This window comes from Grampus griseus (genome assembly GCF_964374135.1).
Source record: "Grampus griseus genome assembly, chromosome: 1".
Taxonomy (NCBI): domain Eukaryota; kingdom Metazoa; phylum Chordata; class Mammalia; order Artiodactyla; family Delphinidae; genus Grampus; species Grampus griseus.
This window is the reverse complement of record NC_139017.1, coordinates 89,033,988-89,052,588: the sequence shown is the minus strand read 5'-3', so window position 1 is coordinate 89,052,588 and position 18,601 is coordinate 89,033,988. Positions and strand designations below refer to the sequence as shown.

The window sequence follows — 18,601 nt, the reverse complement described above, 5'->3', positions numbered from 1 at the left end:
TAAAACTTCCACTTTCTATAATACCAAACGATTTAACTTCCTTCCTGGAGACACTGTCTAACTGAGAATCTATAGTTTTGCCCCTTAATCCAGTAAGTGAGTCTGAATTATACTGAAGGAATTCAAAGATTAATATAGCAACTACCCACATTTTGCCAGCAAATCCATCTGACAATGGTAGCCATGATGATGATGATGATAAAAATGGCTCAATGTAAGCAAGGCACCATTCCACTTTATATCCTACGTATGGCCTCAGTTGAGTCTCACAACCATCCTGTGAAGTACCTGCTGTTATTATACTGATTGGCTGAGGCCCTGTGTGGCAAGGATGGGATGTGAACCCAGATACGCAGTCTGAGGTCTGGGGTTATGCTTTCATCACTCTTCTATACAGCGGTCAAATTAAATAGAACAAAGCAAGGCACCTAAAGACTAATTATCAACATATTTTACTTCAATTACTTGATGGAAGACAAAATATTTGAATGTTTTATAAAGGATATTCCCATGTTAACTAATAAATCGAGGGAGTTCTTATCATGATTGGCAGTGGTGGTGAGAGTGGTGATAATAAGATACAAGGTCTAAAGTCACATAAATGTTAACATGTCGAAGAGAATTCCAAAGGAATCAGCCCTTCAAGTAAAGGGAGTAAGGGTTGGGATAACCCACTGTACTATAATGAAATAGGGGAGATCTTATATTTCTGAGCATAGTGGTACTGGTGACATCAACCAGAAGCTACTACCGTGGAACTGACTTTTCCTTAGAAGGAACAGGCTTCCACCCTCTCCTGAGCTAGCCGGTCTCCACCACTGTGGACAGCCCGCAGGCCTGCTCTGCCAAGGGAGACTTGCCTCTGTGTCTCTCTGGCTTAGCAGTTCATCATTTTCTGTGGAAAAATTGAATCAAAATAGAAAAAAAGCTCAATCTCCTCTGACACCTCTCTCTCCAGGCAATATCTGTTTGGGGCTTTCTTTTAAGAGGCAGGAATAGGAGAACATTTCTGAATTCTGTGTTCATCTTCTATCGTTACGATATCTTGTATCATAGCTTCTCAGCTGTGCAGTCTTAGAAACATCCCTAATCTCCCTCTTGACCCTAGTCTAAGTGTCATGGTACAGGCTCTGGAGCCAGACTGTCCAACTTGGAACTCCATCTCTGACGCTCGTCAGCTCTGAGCGCTGAGTCAAGCTACAGCCTTTTGAAATGCCTGTTTCTTCATCTGAAAAGTGGAGATAATATGGGATTATACCTCCTGGGGTTACTGCAAGTTAGAGTACATAAAGCATTTAGAACAGTGCGAGGCACATGGGAAGCATGTCAACAATATATTATTTGCAACTACTGAGTATGTCTTACAGGCCACTGTTCATAACTGTTCAGGCAGCAAGCCTGAGCTAAACCAGATCAAAGTTAGGGCTTCTAGTCCTGTGTTTCTGATGAGGTTGGTACATGTTGAACTATGTATGGAATTGTTCTATGGAAAGACTTCAACTCTCGATATAATGCAAGTAGTAACTATTTATTATATTGACATATTTACAAAATATTACAAAGTGAAATACCACTCTAATTCACCATATTACACAGGGCTGCATACAGGCAAGACAAAGTATGGAAAAACATTTACTTCTGTCTTTGGTATTAGAAATCTACACAAATTCGCAGCATTAAAGTTTCCAATATGAAGTATTAAACATAGACAAAGATGTAATTGGCAACGTCATGAAAAGGACTCTACTATCCTCTGCTGGGAAACCCCCAGGTCCATGAAATGCAACAAGAAAGAGAGGGAGTCTATCGGCTAAAACAACAATAAAAGAAACAGCACAAGTTACAATACTGTACACAGGAGTGTTTATGAAGCTGCCCTCTCCATAACATTTGGCAGACAGTAACAGACAAAACATTCCCCAGACACAGTGTTGCAGATAAGACTTTATGGGAAAGAATCCACTCCAAGATACACCTTGAGGGTATAACTTTACTGTACAGAACATCTTATAAAACTCAATTTCATGATCATTTACACATATACAAAAACTTAACTGGTTTTTGCAAATAATAACTTTTCTAAAACACAATCACAGTTTACATAATTCTGAGGTAAAGGTCCTGAATCTATTCTATTTAAGAAGTCCTAGCCCACGAGGGTCTCTAAAGGGAGATGTGTCCAATGAACATCAAGTTCTGGCCCTCAAGTGGGTTGGGGAGAAGGCCAGCCACGCCCACCTCATTTTAGAGATGGTCCAAAATTTCAGAACTAAATGTTCCTACTTTGGCTCTATTAAGTTAATGCTTTTAATGTTTTCTGCAAACACTCTCCGAGTCTTGTCAGAACATGACTTCCGCTATGGAGAAAATATTTCATCAGGAAAGGGCCAAGTTAGTGTCTTAACTTGACTGTCTTGACTGGGCACTCTGTACATCCCAGGAAAAATATACTTAGACTCCTCACATAAAGGGTGAAGACTTGGTCAGATAAGTGCACTGCAGACTGATCTTGCCACTGGTTAATACACACCCAGAAATGGCCTCAGATGGGAAGAGCCTCAGTGAGAGCTGGGATCCCCCAGTGAATAAGACCAGAAAAGCCTAGTGACCCTCCTTCTGTCCCTGAAATGCATAAAGGACCTTGCTGTGCTTTCCTTCAAAAATCCTCGACAAGGTTGTTTGTGCTACTGTAAATCCTCTAGGAAAATGTGGGAATCGGCAATATATCGCAGGTCTTTTTTCTGTGGGTGGGGGAGGGGGGGCTGGGGGGGAGGTGTCAGGGGAGAAAAAGGCATATGTTAATAGATGTTGCTTCTCTAAAATGACTTACTATAAATCATAGCCCTTGGTCTGTTTCTGTAAACAATGCTACCTTAATTCAGATTATTTGTGACTACCTAAAACATACCCAACCAAGATTATCTCATAAGTGAAGTACTACATTTCCAAAATAACCCTATGAAATCATGAAGGTTGTGAAGATTTAATATGAAGATACTCTTTTATGTACTCTTCTGTATGTCTTCTTTTTATGAAAAAGTTTGCAAATCTCATCAGGACACCAAATGAATAATGGACCCCCCCTCCCATATAATATCACTTATGAAGCAAACCTGAGCATTTGTCTCTTATATTTTAACATGAGTAACATCGGGGGGTAAAAGTGTTTGCCAGGCAATGAGTCACCTTGTGAAGCAATTTAAGACAAGTAATGCTGGATCTTTCCAATAAGCTGCCCCAGTGGCAGAACTCCCATTTTTCTTCATGCTGGGAAAGGCAAAATTAAACTTCTGCTTCTCTGTACCATCAAAAATTCTGGTGAATGGCACGTGAGAAGAAAGTAACGATGTGTTAAGCATTTACTAATGGCTGGCTGGCATTCATGGCGTCTGACTGGACGAAGGAAAAAGAAACATGAACCAATGTGTTTGCAGGAGGAAGAAAAGCTTTTGGCTTTGCCCTGGTCCCTGACGATGACAGGCGGGCAGGCTGTTTCTTGCACAGCTCTAGGCGAGCCATTAATCTGTCCGTACCAGCATCTTTAGAAACCCCAGCATTAAGACTTAGGAGGGGAAAAAGAGGGAGGATGTTGAATAGCCAGAAAGGCAGCTTTTTAAACACTTCAGTGAATTCATAATGCTGTGCAGGCTTCTGTGTATCCCTTCTCTGAAATTCCTGGTGCGGGGCGCAACGCTGGATTGGAATTTATTCATCTTCTTCCACATACGTGGATGGAAACCAGCCCACCTAAAAGGGAAAAGCAACCAACACAGCAACGTGACTCTGCATCTGGCACTTCAAAGGACTCTACAGAGCATTTCATTTTCATAACACCCCGAATTAACCTGGCCTTTTATGCCCACTGCAGGTGAAGAGGATTGGTTTAAACTGCTCCTAAAAGCCCAATAGAGTGAGTGACAGAAAGGGTGGAATACAATACCCTTAAACGGTGTTCTAACCTGCTAGCACACAAATATGTAAATTAAGGGACTCTACTAGTTAATGCTTCCTATTTCTGCTGTAGAACAAGATATAAAGACAGAGGTCCTATGCCCCACTCTTTCCAATTTAGATCATCAGCTCTTCTAGATATTTTGTACTCCACATAAAGTTTATGCTCTAGACTTAAAAAGAGGCTTAGAGACTCAAAAGAACTGATATGCTCAACCCTTTTCCCAACAGAAAGCCATCAAACTTGCCCAAGTAAACTTTATCGATGCCGCTATCATATTCACTCAACACGTTTTTCTTGGGTGCCTATTTTCAGGAAGGAGCACCACCGTGCGGAGCCAGGGCTCTGGGGGGGTGAAGCCGGCCACACGGTGTAGGGTTCCCCCCACCACAATGGGCGCCGGCGGCTGCCCAGCCCCCTTCATTCATGTGACGAGCACATTGAGAGGGACAGCTCACCCTGCCATTTACTTCTCCTCTCCACCAGCCATTCGCACTCATCTTCGTGTAAATCTTCACCACATCTCCTTTCAACAAGGACAATTCTCGCATATCTCTTGCACAGAAGTCATACCGAGCGATGGCGATGCCCAGCACCTTTGGACTTAACACTGTAAAGAAAGGATGGGGCGTCAGAATTGATGTGCAGTTTACCAACCATAAGCACCTAATCAGATGGATGTCATAGATGCTGTCAAAATGCACGGCCGTGATTTTGTCACAGACTAGTGATGATGGCAGAGGGGCTTGAAAGCAGCAGAACTGCTGTTTCAATTCAGTCAGGTGTAGTCAGGTTCATTTCACCAAGTTTAAAAAACTTGTTCTGTTTTCACATTCTTCATAGGAACTTCGAAACAGGGACTAGTTTTTGTAGTGTAAAAAAAACAAAGGCTAATATCTAAGTTACTACCTAAGCAGATAGAATCTCAAATAACTAGCATAAATTTCCTATTGATGGCATAGTGATCCATTTTTAACTTGAACCTCTATGGTAAAAGCTTCACATTTTTATCTTGTAAACTTTTCAACTTAAGACTCAAAGCAACCAACTTTTTTTGCTCTGAAAGTCTCTTGTTGAATCCATGTCATCACTTCTATCCTCCCCCCTCCCCACGAACAGCCTTTGTTTTCAGTTAAAACTATTTAGGGACAGTTACTCTTTTATATATAATTGTACTCGTGAAGAAGCTTAAATCATGTTTCACAGAATAAATAGATTAACACCATCCATTTATCTTGTTTCAAACAAGTACTGCCTTATAGAAAACCTTTACTGAAATACTTAATCAAAAAGAAGATTCAGGGCATCTGCCTCCTATATTCAGTTTTTTGTTTTTTTTTAAATGGTAGGAGAGGAGCTAACTTCCTCCCTGCCCTCACCTGCCTGTCCTGAAAGGAAAAGTCTGTTCAAGCTGGACATTTGTTTGCCTCTAGTGTTTCAGGACACATTTTATATTAACATCTCTACCTGTTGCTCCTTGGGGTTATAAAGTGTTTTCAATCATATGTTCAGTGATTCTGAGAATCACTCACTTGAGATTGGTGGGACTTTATAAACCTTAAATGGTAGAGAAACTGAAGTATAAGGAAAAAAACACGGGAAATGCCACACATCCATATTTTTAACAGTTCCCAGTGCCTAGGCAGCTGCAGTTATGGCCTGTTACCCTGGAAGAGCCTGCCCACTTGGAGACCGGGATCTCTGGCCTATTTTTCAGGGCTCTGCAATGACAGAAATTTTTTTTTAGTCTCCAGGTGTCCGTCATAAGATAAACGCATAGCAATGCTGTAGATTTCAGAACTGTAAAGGAGCAAAAATAGGTCATTTTATTTTACTGTTCAGACACAAACCACTTTAATAGTTTTCTTACTGAAAACCATCCCATTACTGGGGCACTACTCTTAGAGTCGTGCACATAAAAACATCCCAGTGATGGAAAAACCCATCCTCAACTTAACTGTGTGACCTTGTACAGGTCTCTAAACCCTTCTGGGCCACATTCTCTTCACCTAGAAAATGAAAGGTCTATACTAGATGACTTGTAAGGGCCTTCTGGTACTAAATTATTCCACTGGGACTTAGAGGTTAATTTTTAAAAATCTGTAAGAAAACATACTTTATCCAGCCATCATGTACTCCCCTATGTGTCACATAAACAGCCCTTACATTCTCTGGCTAATGACAGAAATCAAGACCAGAATGCCCTGCACAAACCGATGGGCACAGTCATCCTTTAAAGCAATTTGGACCGAATTGTACTCTTATATTTGGAGATAAAGTTGGGATTTGGGTCCTATTTATTTTCTTAATGGAAATACATGAACACTGGCTTTTCTCAACTCAAATTTCTGATCCTCAGGAAAACTAGTTTTATGGAGTGCTTCATTCCCCCTTTATACTTTCGGCTCTCAACTCTTTCCAGCTGATGAAAGAGAAAATGTCTTGCTGAAATACATAACATGAGCACACACACAAAACCAGAGGAGTGGTATGTCAAGACAGACGATGACTTGATGACAGAAAAGGCAAGTGCATGGTGGGAATGGGACTCGAGGGGCTGTTTGTGAGGAGATGTATCTACATGAGAAGCCACACACAGAAGTCAAAATGTTTTATTTGCAAACAAAAGCAAGTTGAAAAGACATATAAAAGCAGTAAAGCAGTACCTGACCAGAAAGGAGTGGAAGAAGGGGGGACAAAGCTGTAGTCTGGAGGAGTTACAAAAGAAAACCCACAGAACAAAGAAGGGGCTTAGAGAAGGAAAGAAAAAGAGAGAAGCAAAGACCATTTAGGTGTTGGCAAAACATATTTCGACACAGCTATTTCGTTGTCTATAACCTTAAGAAAATTGTCATATCAAAGTTGAAATATCAAGCTTTGCTTTCACCCACTTGTCTCCTATCACCATTTCTAAATGAAGAACAAGCCGGATTATTACATTTTGACATTAGTTCTGCAGTTCAGAGCGATCTGTCCCTTTATAGGTGAACACAGCATACCCACTCTATCCAAGGACGGCCTTCTCCTCTTGATGTGGTGCACAATTCCCACTTTGTCACATCAGTGGAGAGGGGGATCCTGTAAATTCTTAACGTAAAATATGCTTCACATCAAAACTGATACAAGAAGTAAGAGCCTATAGGGTGGTGTCAATGAAACATGCAGCGCCCGTTGAAAATTCAAGAAAATCACTCAGACGATTTGTTAGGAACCACACACACCCTCCAAACAAGCATGCACATGCTAGGTTACTTCCAAAAATAAAACGTAAACCACTTTGAATTATATCTGGAAAAGAAAGTAAATCTATCCCCAACTTGTAGGAACGTACAGAAAATTTCTATGCATTCGGATGCTCAGAAACGTCTCACGTTTTAATAATCAGAGCTAAAATGATCAAATGGTTTGGAAGTGTTAGATGCCATGCTCAATGTTTTATATTCATTTAATTATCACAGCAATGCAAAGGGGAAGGTACCCATGCTATTTCTTCTTCAGATTTGAGAACAACCTAGATTCAAACCTAGGCAGTGTGACTCCAGAGCCGAGGCTCTTCACTGCTACCCCGCTCTGCATCTACCCCTCTGCTTCAGGTACCACCTTAGGCGGTTTTAAAACTCTCCCTGCTGATACCATGGTGCCATTGCAATGGAGGAGGAAGGTGTGGTTGTAAACTTTCTCCCAATATTTATCCCTCCCTTAATCCATGTAATAGGTTATTTCGTTGGGCTATGTTTGCCCAGAAGGGATACTAAGTTCTTGCTACTGGGATATATACAGAAGTATCATAAGGCAACTTCTGGTACCTTTCCTGGGAAGGCAGCTGGCACACACCTTCACCCTTCTCTTTGATTCTTTATTCTACGCTGCTGTCTGGAATGTGAAAGCTACCATTCTGCTTCTTGAGGAGGCTGCCCTCACCTTAAGGATGAGCTTCAAGGAAACTGAGTTACTGAAAATTTTATGGCAGAGATACTCCTGTCAAGAAGGGGCCCTAGAGATACTAAGAACGTCAGTAGCTCATTAACGGGATACTTAGATTCCAACCAAGTAAACTGGGGAAAGGAATTGGAAGGAAGGGTTCAGACGTTCTTTGGTTCATATATACATTGTTGCATTCAATGACACTTTTCTCATAAATGGCTTCGCATACTTACTTTTAACCTGCCCTGGAGTATATCCTTGTTAATAATCAAGGTTCTTTTCTAATCCATTGCATGTTCCAAGTTACACTTTTTTATTTTAAAATGCAGCAGTACATGCTATTGCAGCTAATTTTACAATCTGCGCAATTCACTTATTGCCATGCAGTGTAACTGGTTTGTTTTGTGTTCCTCGAGATCATATTATACCCACTGTTAGAGAGAGGAGAGGATGTCATCTTTAATTTAAGGAGGAAAAGGCACCCTAACGCTACTTTCGGCAGAAAATCTAGTGCCACGATTCCTACCCCACGTTTGTGAGAACTTAAATGAGAACTCCTCATTCTCTCCATTACTTCTTTGTAATGAGGGGCGTTTTCTCCCCAAACTGCTTTCTCAAGTGTCCATCCCCGATTCTATCTCTGGGACTATTTATCCATGGAGTAATAAGAGCAGACAGTATTTCCCCAAAATTTCTAATGAAGGTAATTCAAGAGTCTGAAATATAACAAAAGATAAGTTAACTCTAGAAGGAAGAAATAAGAAATCAGTGAAAACACTATTAAATGCTATTTAAATCTCAAAAATAGGTTATCTAATCTATCTACCTTTCTCTCATCTTAAAATATCTAACATTCCTGAATACGGATAATGCCTCACTAGAGGACTTGAATCTGTTCCAAATACATAACATCACTGTGCTACCCCTCCCTCCTAACCCTAAAAGCCCTGCAAACATTTGCATTCACGTCAAGTACCTATAATTTGAACCATCTTAAATCTTATCTAAACATTATCATCTTTACTAAATGGTAGCTCTTCCCACCGTGGTTAGGCCTCCGCTCCTCTGCTGGCTTCACTCTAATTTTTTCCCCAATGAATGGAACAGATTCTTGGATATGCCTTGGGGCTCCTCCCCTGAATTCCAGTCTGTGATTTCACACATTTTCATCACCCTGCCATGAGGTACAGTCATGATCTCCGATTTAACTTGTCTGAAACCAAACTCATCATCTTCCTCCCTGTAACCTAGCTCAACCTCCCACAATTGTGTTATTTTTCCAACTACTCCCACGTTCTCTTTGCAAACCATCTTTGCAAGGTCAGTATACCTCTTTAGCTCTTTCTGTCCACTCTCCTCTTCCTCTGAGATATAAAGTTGTTCCTTCACTAAATTCTCAGTTCCACCATCCCAACTCAGGGACTTACACCATTTCTAAACTAAGACAACTGCCTCCTAATTGGTCTTCTTACTTTCAGCTTTCTTTCCATTCTATTCTAAATGCCGCCCCTCAGCTACTCACCGTAAACAGACTCATCATTCCTTTTCCTAAATTATAAAATCCTAACTCTTGACTTCAATTCCACAGCAATTCGTAGTCTGGCTATATCCTGCCTTTCTCACCAAGTCTTCCATCATTTACCCACACAAATTCTTTTCATCTCAGCTTCCTAACTGCCCCCCACCCCCCAAACACCAGCCCCACCCTCATTCTGGCACGCTGTTCCTTCACCTTGCTTCTGCGAACCTTAACCTCTTTGTCTCCGAAGCTCAGCTCAGGCCCTTCCCTGACCAATCCAGATAACACTCGTCCCCTTCTCTGTCCTCTGCAGCCATCTGTGAGGCACTTACATCATGGCGCTCCCCGGCCCTGCTGTTTAATTACTGCATGTGCTCCTGTGTTCTATCTCAATGAATCGTTGATTCTGGAGAGTAGGGACTGGCTCTTACGCTGCTTCTGCATCCCCACGGGATCAGGCCCAGGACTAAGCAACTGAAGCTGCTAAGTGGATGAGGATCTCGGCAGGCTATTTAATTCTGCAAGCTCCTTATTTCTCCTCCTCCTGTTTGTTGAGCTAATCTTTTGCTCACTTAACTGCTCAAAGACTTCCAACAAAAGCCAGCACAACGTAAAGGGAAGAACGTGAAATACGTTCAGGTTTTATTCCCCAGGATCCCTGAGAGCCATAATCTATCCATGATATTCCTACAATAACTATAATATTTCTGAATGTCTCATGGCATTAACCATACTGTACACCTGAGGAACCTTCTCAGGAGAAACTGATTAACCTTTTGCTCCTGTCACCCAGTACGTAGCTCTCAGCCAAACACTTTAAAGCTTGGTAAGATGCTTTCTACTTCTCTACACATCGTAGCGTGACTTATTGTTGCCGCTCTTTCTATACATAAATTTTCAATGTGTTTGGGTCCTTAATTCTCGTAAGCTGGCAAAACAGCATTTGAATGTCTGGCACCTATGCAGACGAGTATAAAATAATGTGTTTCCCTAGGAAAGTATGGATTTAAATCTAGATGTAAGCAATGTCAGAATAAGGTATTTGATAAAAATATTTTGTAGAATGGTTTAACCTGCAAAACGTATTTCTGTCCATACTGAGAATACATCCACCTATTTCTACACACACGTACAGATACGTGTTTTCTTCATCAGACTCCTCCGACTATACCGAGATGACGCTAATATAAGAATTATTGGTACGTGCAGATCCTGGAATGGAATAGAAACAGCTGAGTAACAGTGACGTTCAGATGGGAATGTTGAGGGATTATTATTTCCTATCCCTTTCACTTCCTGGCCTAATAGTCACTTCACCACCTAATATTATAGGAAGCCTGCTGCTAGTACATTACATTATTCTGGGAAGCTTCTTGAGAGAAAGAACTTTTATTCATGTCTGTATCCACTGAGATAATAGTAAATCTACGTTGAGACCTTTTTCATTGAAGTAATCATTTGCAAACTGCATGCTTTAGTTAAGGGCCTAACTTTCGTCCTTCCTCAAATACTTTCAATTCCTTATTAGCACAGACAAAGGAGAACCTTGCTCAGAGAGACCATCACACTTAGGTGGGGGTCTCTGGTTATTTTCACAAGATACCTGGCACTCAAATGGGCTAATGTTCATGGAACATTAGCAAATAAGTGGCTCATAGTTTAGTGACTTAAGAGGTCTCGTTAGGAGTTATTAAAATATTAACTCAAATATTAAGTCAAATATTAACTTTTCCAAGTTAAATGAAACTTGAAGTACTAAAATTCTCTAATTGAAACAGAAGCTATTAGCATAGCCATAATAAACTGACTGGTACATCATAAGTGAATATTATCCAGTTCTGAGACTTGACTGAGAGGACAGAGCCACAGAAGCATGTCAATTAAAAGAGGAACACAATGTTCACAGAATAATAAATTACTAGTGAATTGGTATCTGATACCTATACTTTTGTTAAGGTTAACTAAGCATTGCTTTAAAGTATTATGCTCTGCTTTGATTAGGCTATTCATGTTCACAAGCAAATGAAAATCCACTCAAATTTCAATAGCATTTGAAATTTGTACACAGCAGAGACCAAGCTCAATCAACACTAGTCCTTAAGGTACTGGTGACCAAATCAAAGTATTTTTGAACTACCACTTAATTATCCATTATATGTATAAGTGAATATGATACTAAGCATTTGCTAATTATTCTCTGGGATAGACATTACCTAATGCTCAGCCTTAAGATGTAACAACCACATGTGTTTACACTCATTTATGTTAAAAAAAAAAAAAAAAGTAAAAATATCAGGTGGTTGTACCAATGATACCATCATCAATACAGCTATCCCTGTGAGTTTGGGGCCCAGCAGTTGCCTAGAGATTTTCCTGAAGGACTACGTTCCCATGTGGGACACTTTGAGGGATCCAGGAGGTTCCTTTTACCAAGATTGTATACAGATGGCCTAACAGCAGAGAACATGCTGAGAATTTAATGAATGTTTAAATTTGTGACCCTTAACCTGGTTTTATTTTAGCACGTAGCCATGTCTTCTTCTTAGACTCCCAGAAACATTCATAGGCATAGTATCAAATATGTGCTCCCCATCTCCCTCAAATATATCGTATTTATAGTATATTTTATATATTGTCACTGAAAAGGTAGGAATGATTCAGATGGGTTTCATTTAATTGAATGCTGACATCTGGTAAATGGACAAATCTCTTTTAACCTAAAATTCAAAGCTATGACAAGGAAAACTTAGAATTATTGTGAAAAGAAACAGCTACTTTATATTCAGTACTGCACAGTCTAAATACATAAAGCCATTAACAAGCAAAAGTATGAGTATAAGGCCTTATTGTTATGGAAAATTAGATCATTTGACATTTCAAGGGATTTTGGATTATTTCTAGGCATCTAGTTTATCAAGATGTGACCCTGATCCTAAATCCTTACTCTTTAATGATAATTGGCAGACATCTATTAAATAACTACTAATGTGCCAAGGACTGTGCTAAGGTGCTATTGGAGATTAAACAGATAAGACAGAGCATCCACTCTAAAGGAGCTTACAAATTAGTAAAGAGACAGACACAGAGATGATACAGAGATATGGAAATTACCCATCTTGGATAGAGTGCTATGACTAGACTTTAGGCTCCATTTGAGCCTTTCCCTACAAAAATCTCCAATCTTCCGGTTGCTCAGGCCAAAAGCCTTACAGTCACAGCCTTGGGTCTTCTCTTGCTATTCTGTCTTACATCTGATGTGTCTGCATGTCCTGTTCGGTTACACATTATAAAGGTGACCCATCTGGCTACATGTTGTTCCAGGCTGCTACCATCTCTCACCTGGATTGCTGCATGAGCCTCCTAACTGGTCTTCCTGTTTTTACACAGACTCTAGAACAATCCTATCAAAGTCAGACCATGTCTCTCCTTTGTTTAAATCCTTCCAATGGCTTCCCATGTCTTCTGGAACAAAAGCTAAAGTCCTATAAAGCCTCACAGAGGCTGGCCTCCCTTGCCCCTCTGATTCCATCTCTGCTGCTCTGGCCACATTGCACATGTCATACATGCTCCTTACTTTGCACTGGCTGTTCTGCTCGCACTTCCTCGAATCTTTACTCAAGTGTTACCTTCACAACGAGGCCTAACCTGATGCCCCATAAAAGAGTCACGGACGCATAGCACTTGTGCCATGTAGTGCAGAGAGAAAGCAGGGTTTATGGGGGGAGGGAGTGATATACAAGCAAAGAAGTAGGTAGAGGGTCCTCAATCCCCTAATTTCCCACTGTCCTACTGCTTAGGTTGGGCATGGATGGTTTGTACACGCCATGGTCAAAGTTCCAGTAGCCTGCTCTTCAGATGGACGGGGTATTTATGTGAGTTTATGATAGCAGAAGCTCCCTGTTTGCTATGGACCGGATATTTGTGTCCCCCTCCAGACCCCAAAATTCATATGTTGAAACCTAATGCCTCATGCCATGGTATTAGGAAGTTCAGCTTTTGGGATGTGCTTAGGTCATGAGAATGAAGCCTGCATGAATGGGATTAGTGCTCCTAAAAAGGCAATCCCGCAGAGCTTCCTCGCCCCTTTCCACCATGTGAGGACACGGATGCCTTCTATAAACCAGAAAGCAGGCTCTTACCAGATACCAAATCTGCCAGCACCTTGACCTTGGACTTCCCAGCCTCCAGAACTGTGAGCCATAAATTTCTGTGGTTTGGAAGACACTTGGTCTATGGTGTTTTGTTATAGCAGCCCAAACAGACTAAGACACTGGTCATACAAATGACCTTGTTAGAAAGGGGAGCTTCGGAAGCCAGTGGCTAGTATTAGCCTGTTCTACTGTTGAGAACTGAAAACTGCTGAACCGGCTCTCTATTAAGCTACCAAAAGGAGGAAAAATGAATCTCTACTTTTGTCCCTCATCATCTGACCACCCCAGTTAAAATCATAAACCATCCCCAGCACTCCTGAGTAGCATTACATTGTTAGATTATCTTTTCCAGAGCACTCACCAACTTTAATATACTATATAATTTATTTTTAATCTATTATTTGCCTTCCCCATTATCATGTGAGTTCCACAAAGGCGGAGACTTTTTTTTTTCCACTGCTGCGTATCCCCAGCAATTTGAACAGTGCCAAGCCTGCAGTAGGCTCTCAATAAAGGTCTGTTGAATGAATGAATGTGGGGACCTGTGGGGTTATTGGTGGGAATGTAATAACTAAAGATGAGATGAGGAGAGAAGTTCTTGGAGAACTGCCCTATGAGGAAGAAGAATAAAGAAAAAGAGGGAAAATTAACAGGGGAAGATGGAGTTTTGAATAGAAAGACTGAGCTTTGAATAGGAAAAGATCTGAACGAGCAAGTCAGATATCTTGAAGTGTTTATGCTCAATTCTGACAAATTTGAGTGTATTCAGAGCAGAGTGGCCAGGATGGTGACAGATTTGGCAACCACGTGTATGACAACGGACGGATAAATCTGAGTAGCTTATTGAAAAAGAAAGAAATACAGTGGGGAAGGGAAAAAAGCACATCAGATGAAAGGTAATCACGGTAGAGTGTGTATGTAGTATATTTAACTTTGAGTAATTCTGAAGAGATGAGCTAATGATAGTAAATAGCTCCAATAAGTCAAGTTTCTGGATCAACATAAGCATTTAAAAAATTCTGTTCAAAAAATAAATTGGGGGGCTTCCCTGGTGGCACAGTGGTTAAGAATCTGCCTGCCAGGGGCTTCCCTGGTGGCGCAGTGGTTGGGAGTCTGCCTGCCGATGCAAGGGACACGGGTTCGGACCCTGGTCCGGGAGGATCCCACATGCCGCAGAGCCACTAGGCCCGTGCACCACCCCTGCTGGGCCTGAGCTCTGGAGCCCGTGGGCCGCGGGTACTGAGCCCACGTGCCACAACTGCTGGGGCCTGCGTGCCTGGAGCCCGTGCTCTGCAGCAGGAGACGCCACGACAATGAGAGGCCCGCACACAGCAACGAGGATCCAGCATAGCCAAAAATAAATAAATTTATTTAAAAAAAAAAAGAATCCGCCTGCCAGTGCAGGGGACACAGGTTCGAGCCCTGGTCCTGGAAGATCCCACATGCCGCGGAGCAACTAAGCTCGTGCACCACAACTACTGAGCCTGTGCTCTAGAGCCTGTGAGCCACAACTACTGAAGCCCACACGCCTAGAGCCCATGCTCCACAGCAAGAGAAGCCCTTGCACCACAATGAAGAGTGGCCCCTGCTCGCTGCAACTAGAGAAAGCCCGTGCGCAGCAATGAAGACCCAACACAGCCAAAAATAAATAAGTAAATAAATTTATAAAATAAATAAGTTGGGTGATTTGTATGGCCGTAGACATAAAGTCACCTGAGTGTCAAGTAAAGCCAGAGGATGACCTCTCAGCAATGTCACAAAAAAATACTTGCTAAAAAAGCCTCTACCAGGGTTGACATTGCTGCTAAGTCTGAAGTGCCTCAATACCAGAGTCCCCCTGCATTCCTGTCCATTGTTCAGCTGTTAAGCTAAACTGTATGTAACACCCAAGGGATATGTGCAGTAGAGTGTTCAGTGCAAGTAGATGCTCAAAAATGTTGAATGCATAAAGCAGTGAATGAAGGGAAACCCTAGCCAAGTCGGACCGGCTCCCTTATGCAGATCTGGAATTCAGTAGGGGAAGCTGCGTATCAGTGGTATATATGAGGAAAAAAAGAGCTCTCAGCATTGTTCGTCAAAGCTAGGAGACTGATCCAAATTTTAGCAAGAAAAAAAGGAATTCCTCTCAATTTATGTTTGTTTTACAGGGAAGAGAGACTAGAAAAACCAAAGCCTTCGATCAGGGCTGCCACCTGAGGACACTATAGTCAATTAGGGAACATTACATATATTGAGACCAGTTTTTAATTTAGAAAATAAGGTTTATAGAAAGAACAGTATACAAAATGAGACATATTAAAACATAAGGACTGCTCTTTGAGTTTTGAAACATGAAAAAGGACAGCTTTGAGTGAGGTTACTTGAATCTGTAGAATTTCGATCTGCAAGCTACCAATTTCTGAAGGGACCCTGGGTACTGGCTACTAATTCTTAAAGCCATCAGGTTCAGGATAAAAATCCCTCACAGTAGCTACTAAAGCTCCTGAAGCAAGTAAGTAAAAAAGGGAAGCCCAGAATGACCTAATAATGAACATGTTCGGCTGTAGGTGATTAGTTGCCCAAGAACAGTAAGTTCTGTGGACATGATAGACATCCTGAGAAAAAGAGTATAAAAATGACAGCAACGTGTTAGAACCACCTTAGCCCATAGAAAAGCACGCACAGAGCACTTCCCATGTGCCAGACATTGTTCTAAGTACATCACATACACTAACTCTCTCATGGCTCATAATACAAACATTATACATTATGAGACAGTGCTGCAGGATGAAATAAACTAGGGAAACTCATCACTTTCCTATATCATACAAGCAGCACTTCTGGTACATCTGTTTAACGAACGAAACCTTTCATGATGCTTCTCCCAGGACTGGTGATTCATGAAACACTCAGTTGGAGACATTAATATAAGTGAAAGGGGTTTGAAAAATATAGTGTTCTTTTAATCATTAAATTATTGAATATCAGACAGAATTACTAGGTTCTTATTCTATATCAAGTATTTTATATAGTGTTTCAAACAATCGGTCATGTAGACCTTTTTGGGAAACTTTCATTGGCTAGAAGTGCTCTCTCTCAGGAAGACAGTGCATTTCACTGCAGGAAAGTTACAAGCCATTGAAAACACTTCATTGTATTAAGGTAATGTTTCCCTTGTAACTCCCCATCCGTTGACTACCCATCTGTCCTAATAGTGCAAAGTCCTCTAATAACTCCAATAAAAAACAAATAAGGATGGAAAAATTTGGAGAAAAATTTAAAATTAGTATGATGAGATTATAGTGAGTTGAATGGTGCCTCACCTCCCCAAAGACATGTCCGCCTAGAACCTGTGAATGTGATCTTATTTGGGAAATGGGTCTTTGCCGATGTAAGTTAAGGACCTCAAGATGAAATCATCCTGTATTATGATGAGCTGTAAATGCAATAAGTGTTTTTATAAAAGAAGAGAAAGGGAGATGACACACAGAGGAGGAGGTTATATGAAGACAAGGCAGAGATTGGAATGGTGTGTCTGTAAGCCAAGGGACAGCAAAATTTGCCAGCAGCCATCCAGAAACTAGAAGAGAGGCATGGTAATGGATTCCCCCTCAAAGCCTCCAGTAGGAGCCAACCCTGCCAACACTTTGATTTCAGACTTCTGGCCTCCAGAACTCAAGAGTAAATTTCTGTTGTTTTAATCCCCTTCATTTATGGTAATTTTTAAGGCAGTTCTAGGAAGCTACAGTGAGATTAAAACAGATATTTAAATTACCAGGATAAAATTAGATTAAATCAAACCCAAATGCCAAATGACCAAGGAAAAAGACAACAAAAGACTGAGGATAAAATTAGGAGATCAGAATAAGAGTAGATGAATATAGATATGTTGAATTACAAGGGCAAGAAGGTAAAAAATAAGTGGATGTTTGAGGAGTGTGTATGAAGGAGATAATAAATATTATCCACTATTACACTGTGATAAAACTAATAAATAATGGTTAAGGCACTATCAGATGTTTCAAGAATTATCAGGAATAAGCAAGTTATATAATGTGACAGTGAGTTAAATATGAACGATACAAATTCTCCAAGTTTCCAAAACACTGGCTAAAATGAAGCTTAAGCACCTTGTCAGATGGCTAATAGAATAACGGGACGACCTGCGTGAAAGGAATGAGACCACAGTAGGGAAAAGCAGCCTGGGCCCTGGCTCTGGCTTTTACTTTTTCCCGCAAGGTCATTCGCACAGTCCCAAAGACCCAGGAAGCCTTTGTCAATTTTTGAAGAATTGCTATAATATTTGTCACCACCTCAAAGGATCATGCTGTTCTATATTTTGTTTTCAAGCCCACCCATCTCTCCATGCTTTTTCAAATAACAACTACACATAGTGCTTTTAATACCTGCTATGTCTCCTACAGACCTTAGGCTCTGACTTCACTCACTTAGCCCTTTCTGAACACGTGTTTCATGAAAGGCACTGTGCAAAGTGCAATTTGAGAATGGGAAGCTCAGGAGCCTGGTTCCTAAGGCTTCAGGAAGCAATAGACCAGAAGAAATCATTAAAACTATATAAAAATAATGCTATATTTTATGTAAGCTGAAACGAAGTGTGAGCAATTCATAAAACTCTATCTTCAACCCCAACCACTCTTCTTAGTGTCAAATGCCTACTGAACCACTGAGTGTGCACAGGCACTGAAAGTCTGTGCACAACTGAATGTATTACCTTCTCCTCTATACATGTTATGTCTCTTTTGCTTCTTGATCAGTCCAGTGGTTTCACCGTTTGCCAGTCATCCAAGGCAAATAATTGTGTATCATATATGTACCACTTCTACCTCAATTCCTTTATCCAATCAATTCGACTTCCAGATTATACCAAAATCTGCCCACTGTCCTGCTCCACTGTCTCTATTCAGCTTTTGTCCAAACCTCCATCATCCCTCCCTTGGACATCTGCAGTAGTTTCCTCACTCATCTCTTTGGTCCATGCCTCCCTTCAAGCCACCCTCACGGAGTAGGCAGTGATCTTTCAAAACAGCGTAAATCAGTTCATATCATTTCTGCTTC

At 41.0% G+C, this 18,601-nt stretch overlaps 1 protein-coding gene across 2 annotated transcripts in view; it reads right to left on the bottom strand.

Annotated features, from left to right (window-relative positions):
- Positions 1-1,528: 1,528 nt before the first annotated feature.
- The window catches only part of VAV3 (vav guanine nucleotide exchange factor 3), a gene marked incomplete at its 5' end in the record, with an annotated part of 388,846 nt that continues 371,773 nt past the window's right edge, over positions 1,529-18,601 (bottom strand). Inside the window, 3 exons of one of the 2 annotated variants that reach the window (XM_082646938.1) lie at positions 1,529-3,747; positions 4,411-4,562; positions 6,619-6,702. In XM_082646938.1, coding sequence (XP_082503064.1) covers positions 3,706-3,747; positions 4,411-4,562; positions 6,619-6,702 — 278 coding nt within the window. In that variant the 3' untranslated portion in view covers positions 1,529-3,705. The remainder of the gene's footprint in view (positions 3,748-4,410; positions 4,563-6,618; positions 6,703-18,601) is intronic. The other variant, XM_082646939.1, reaches the window with a different exon arrangement.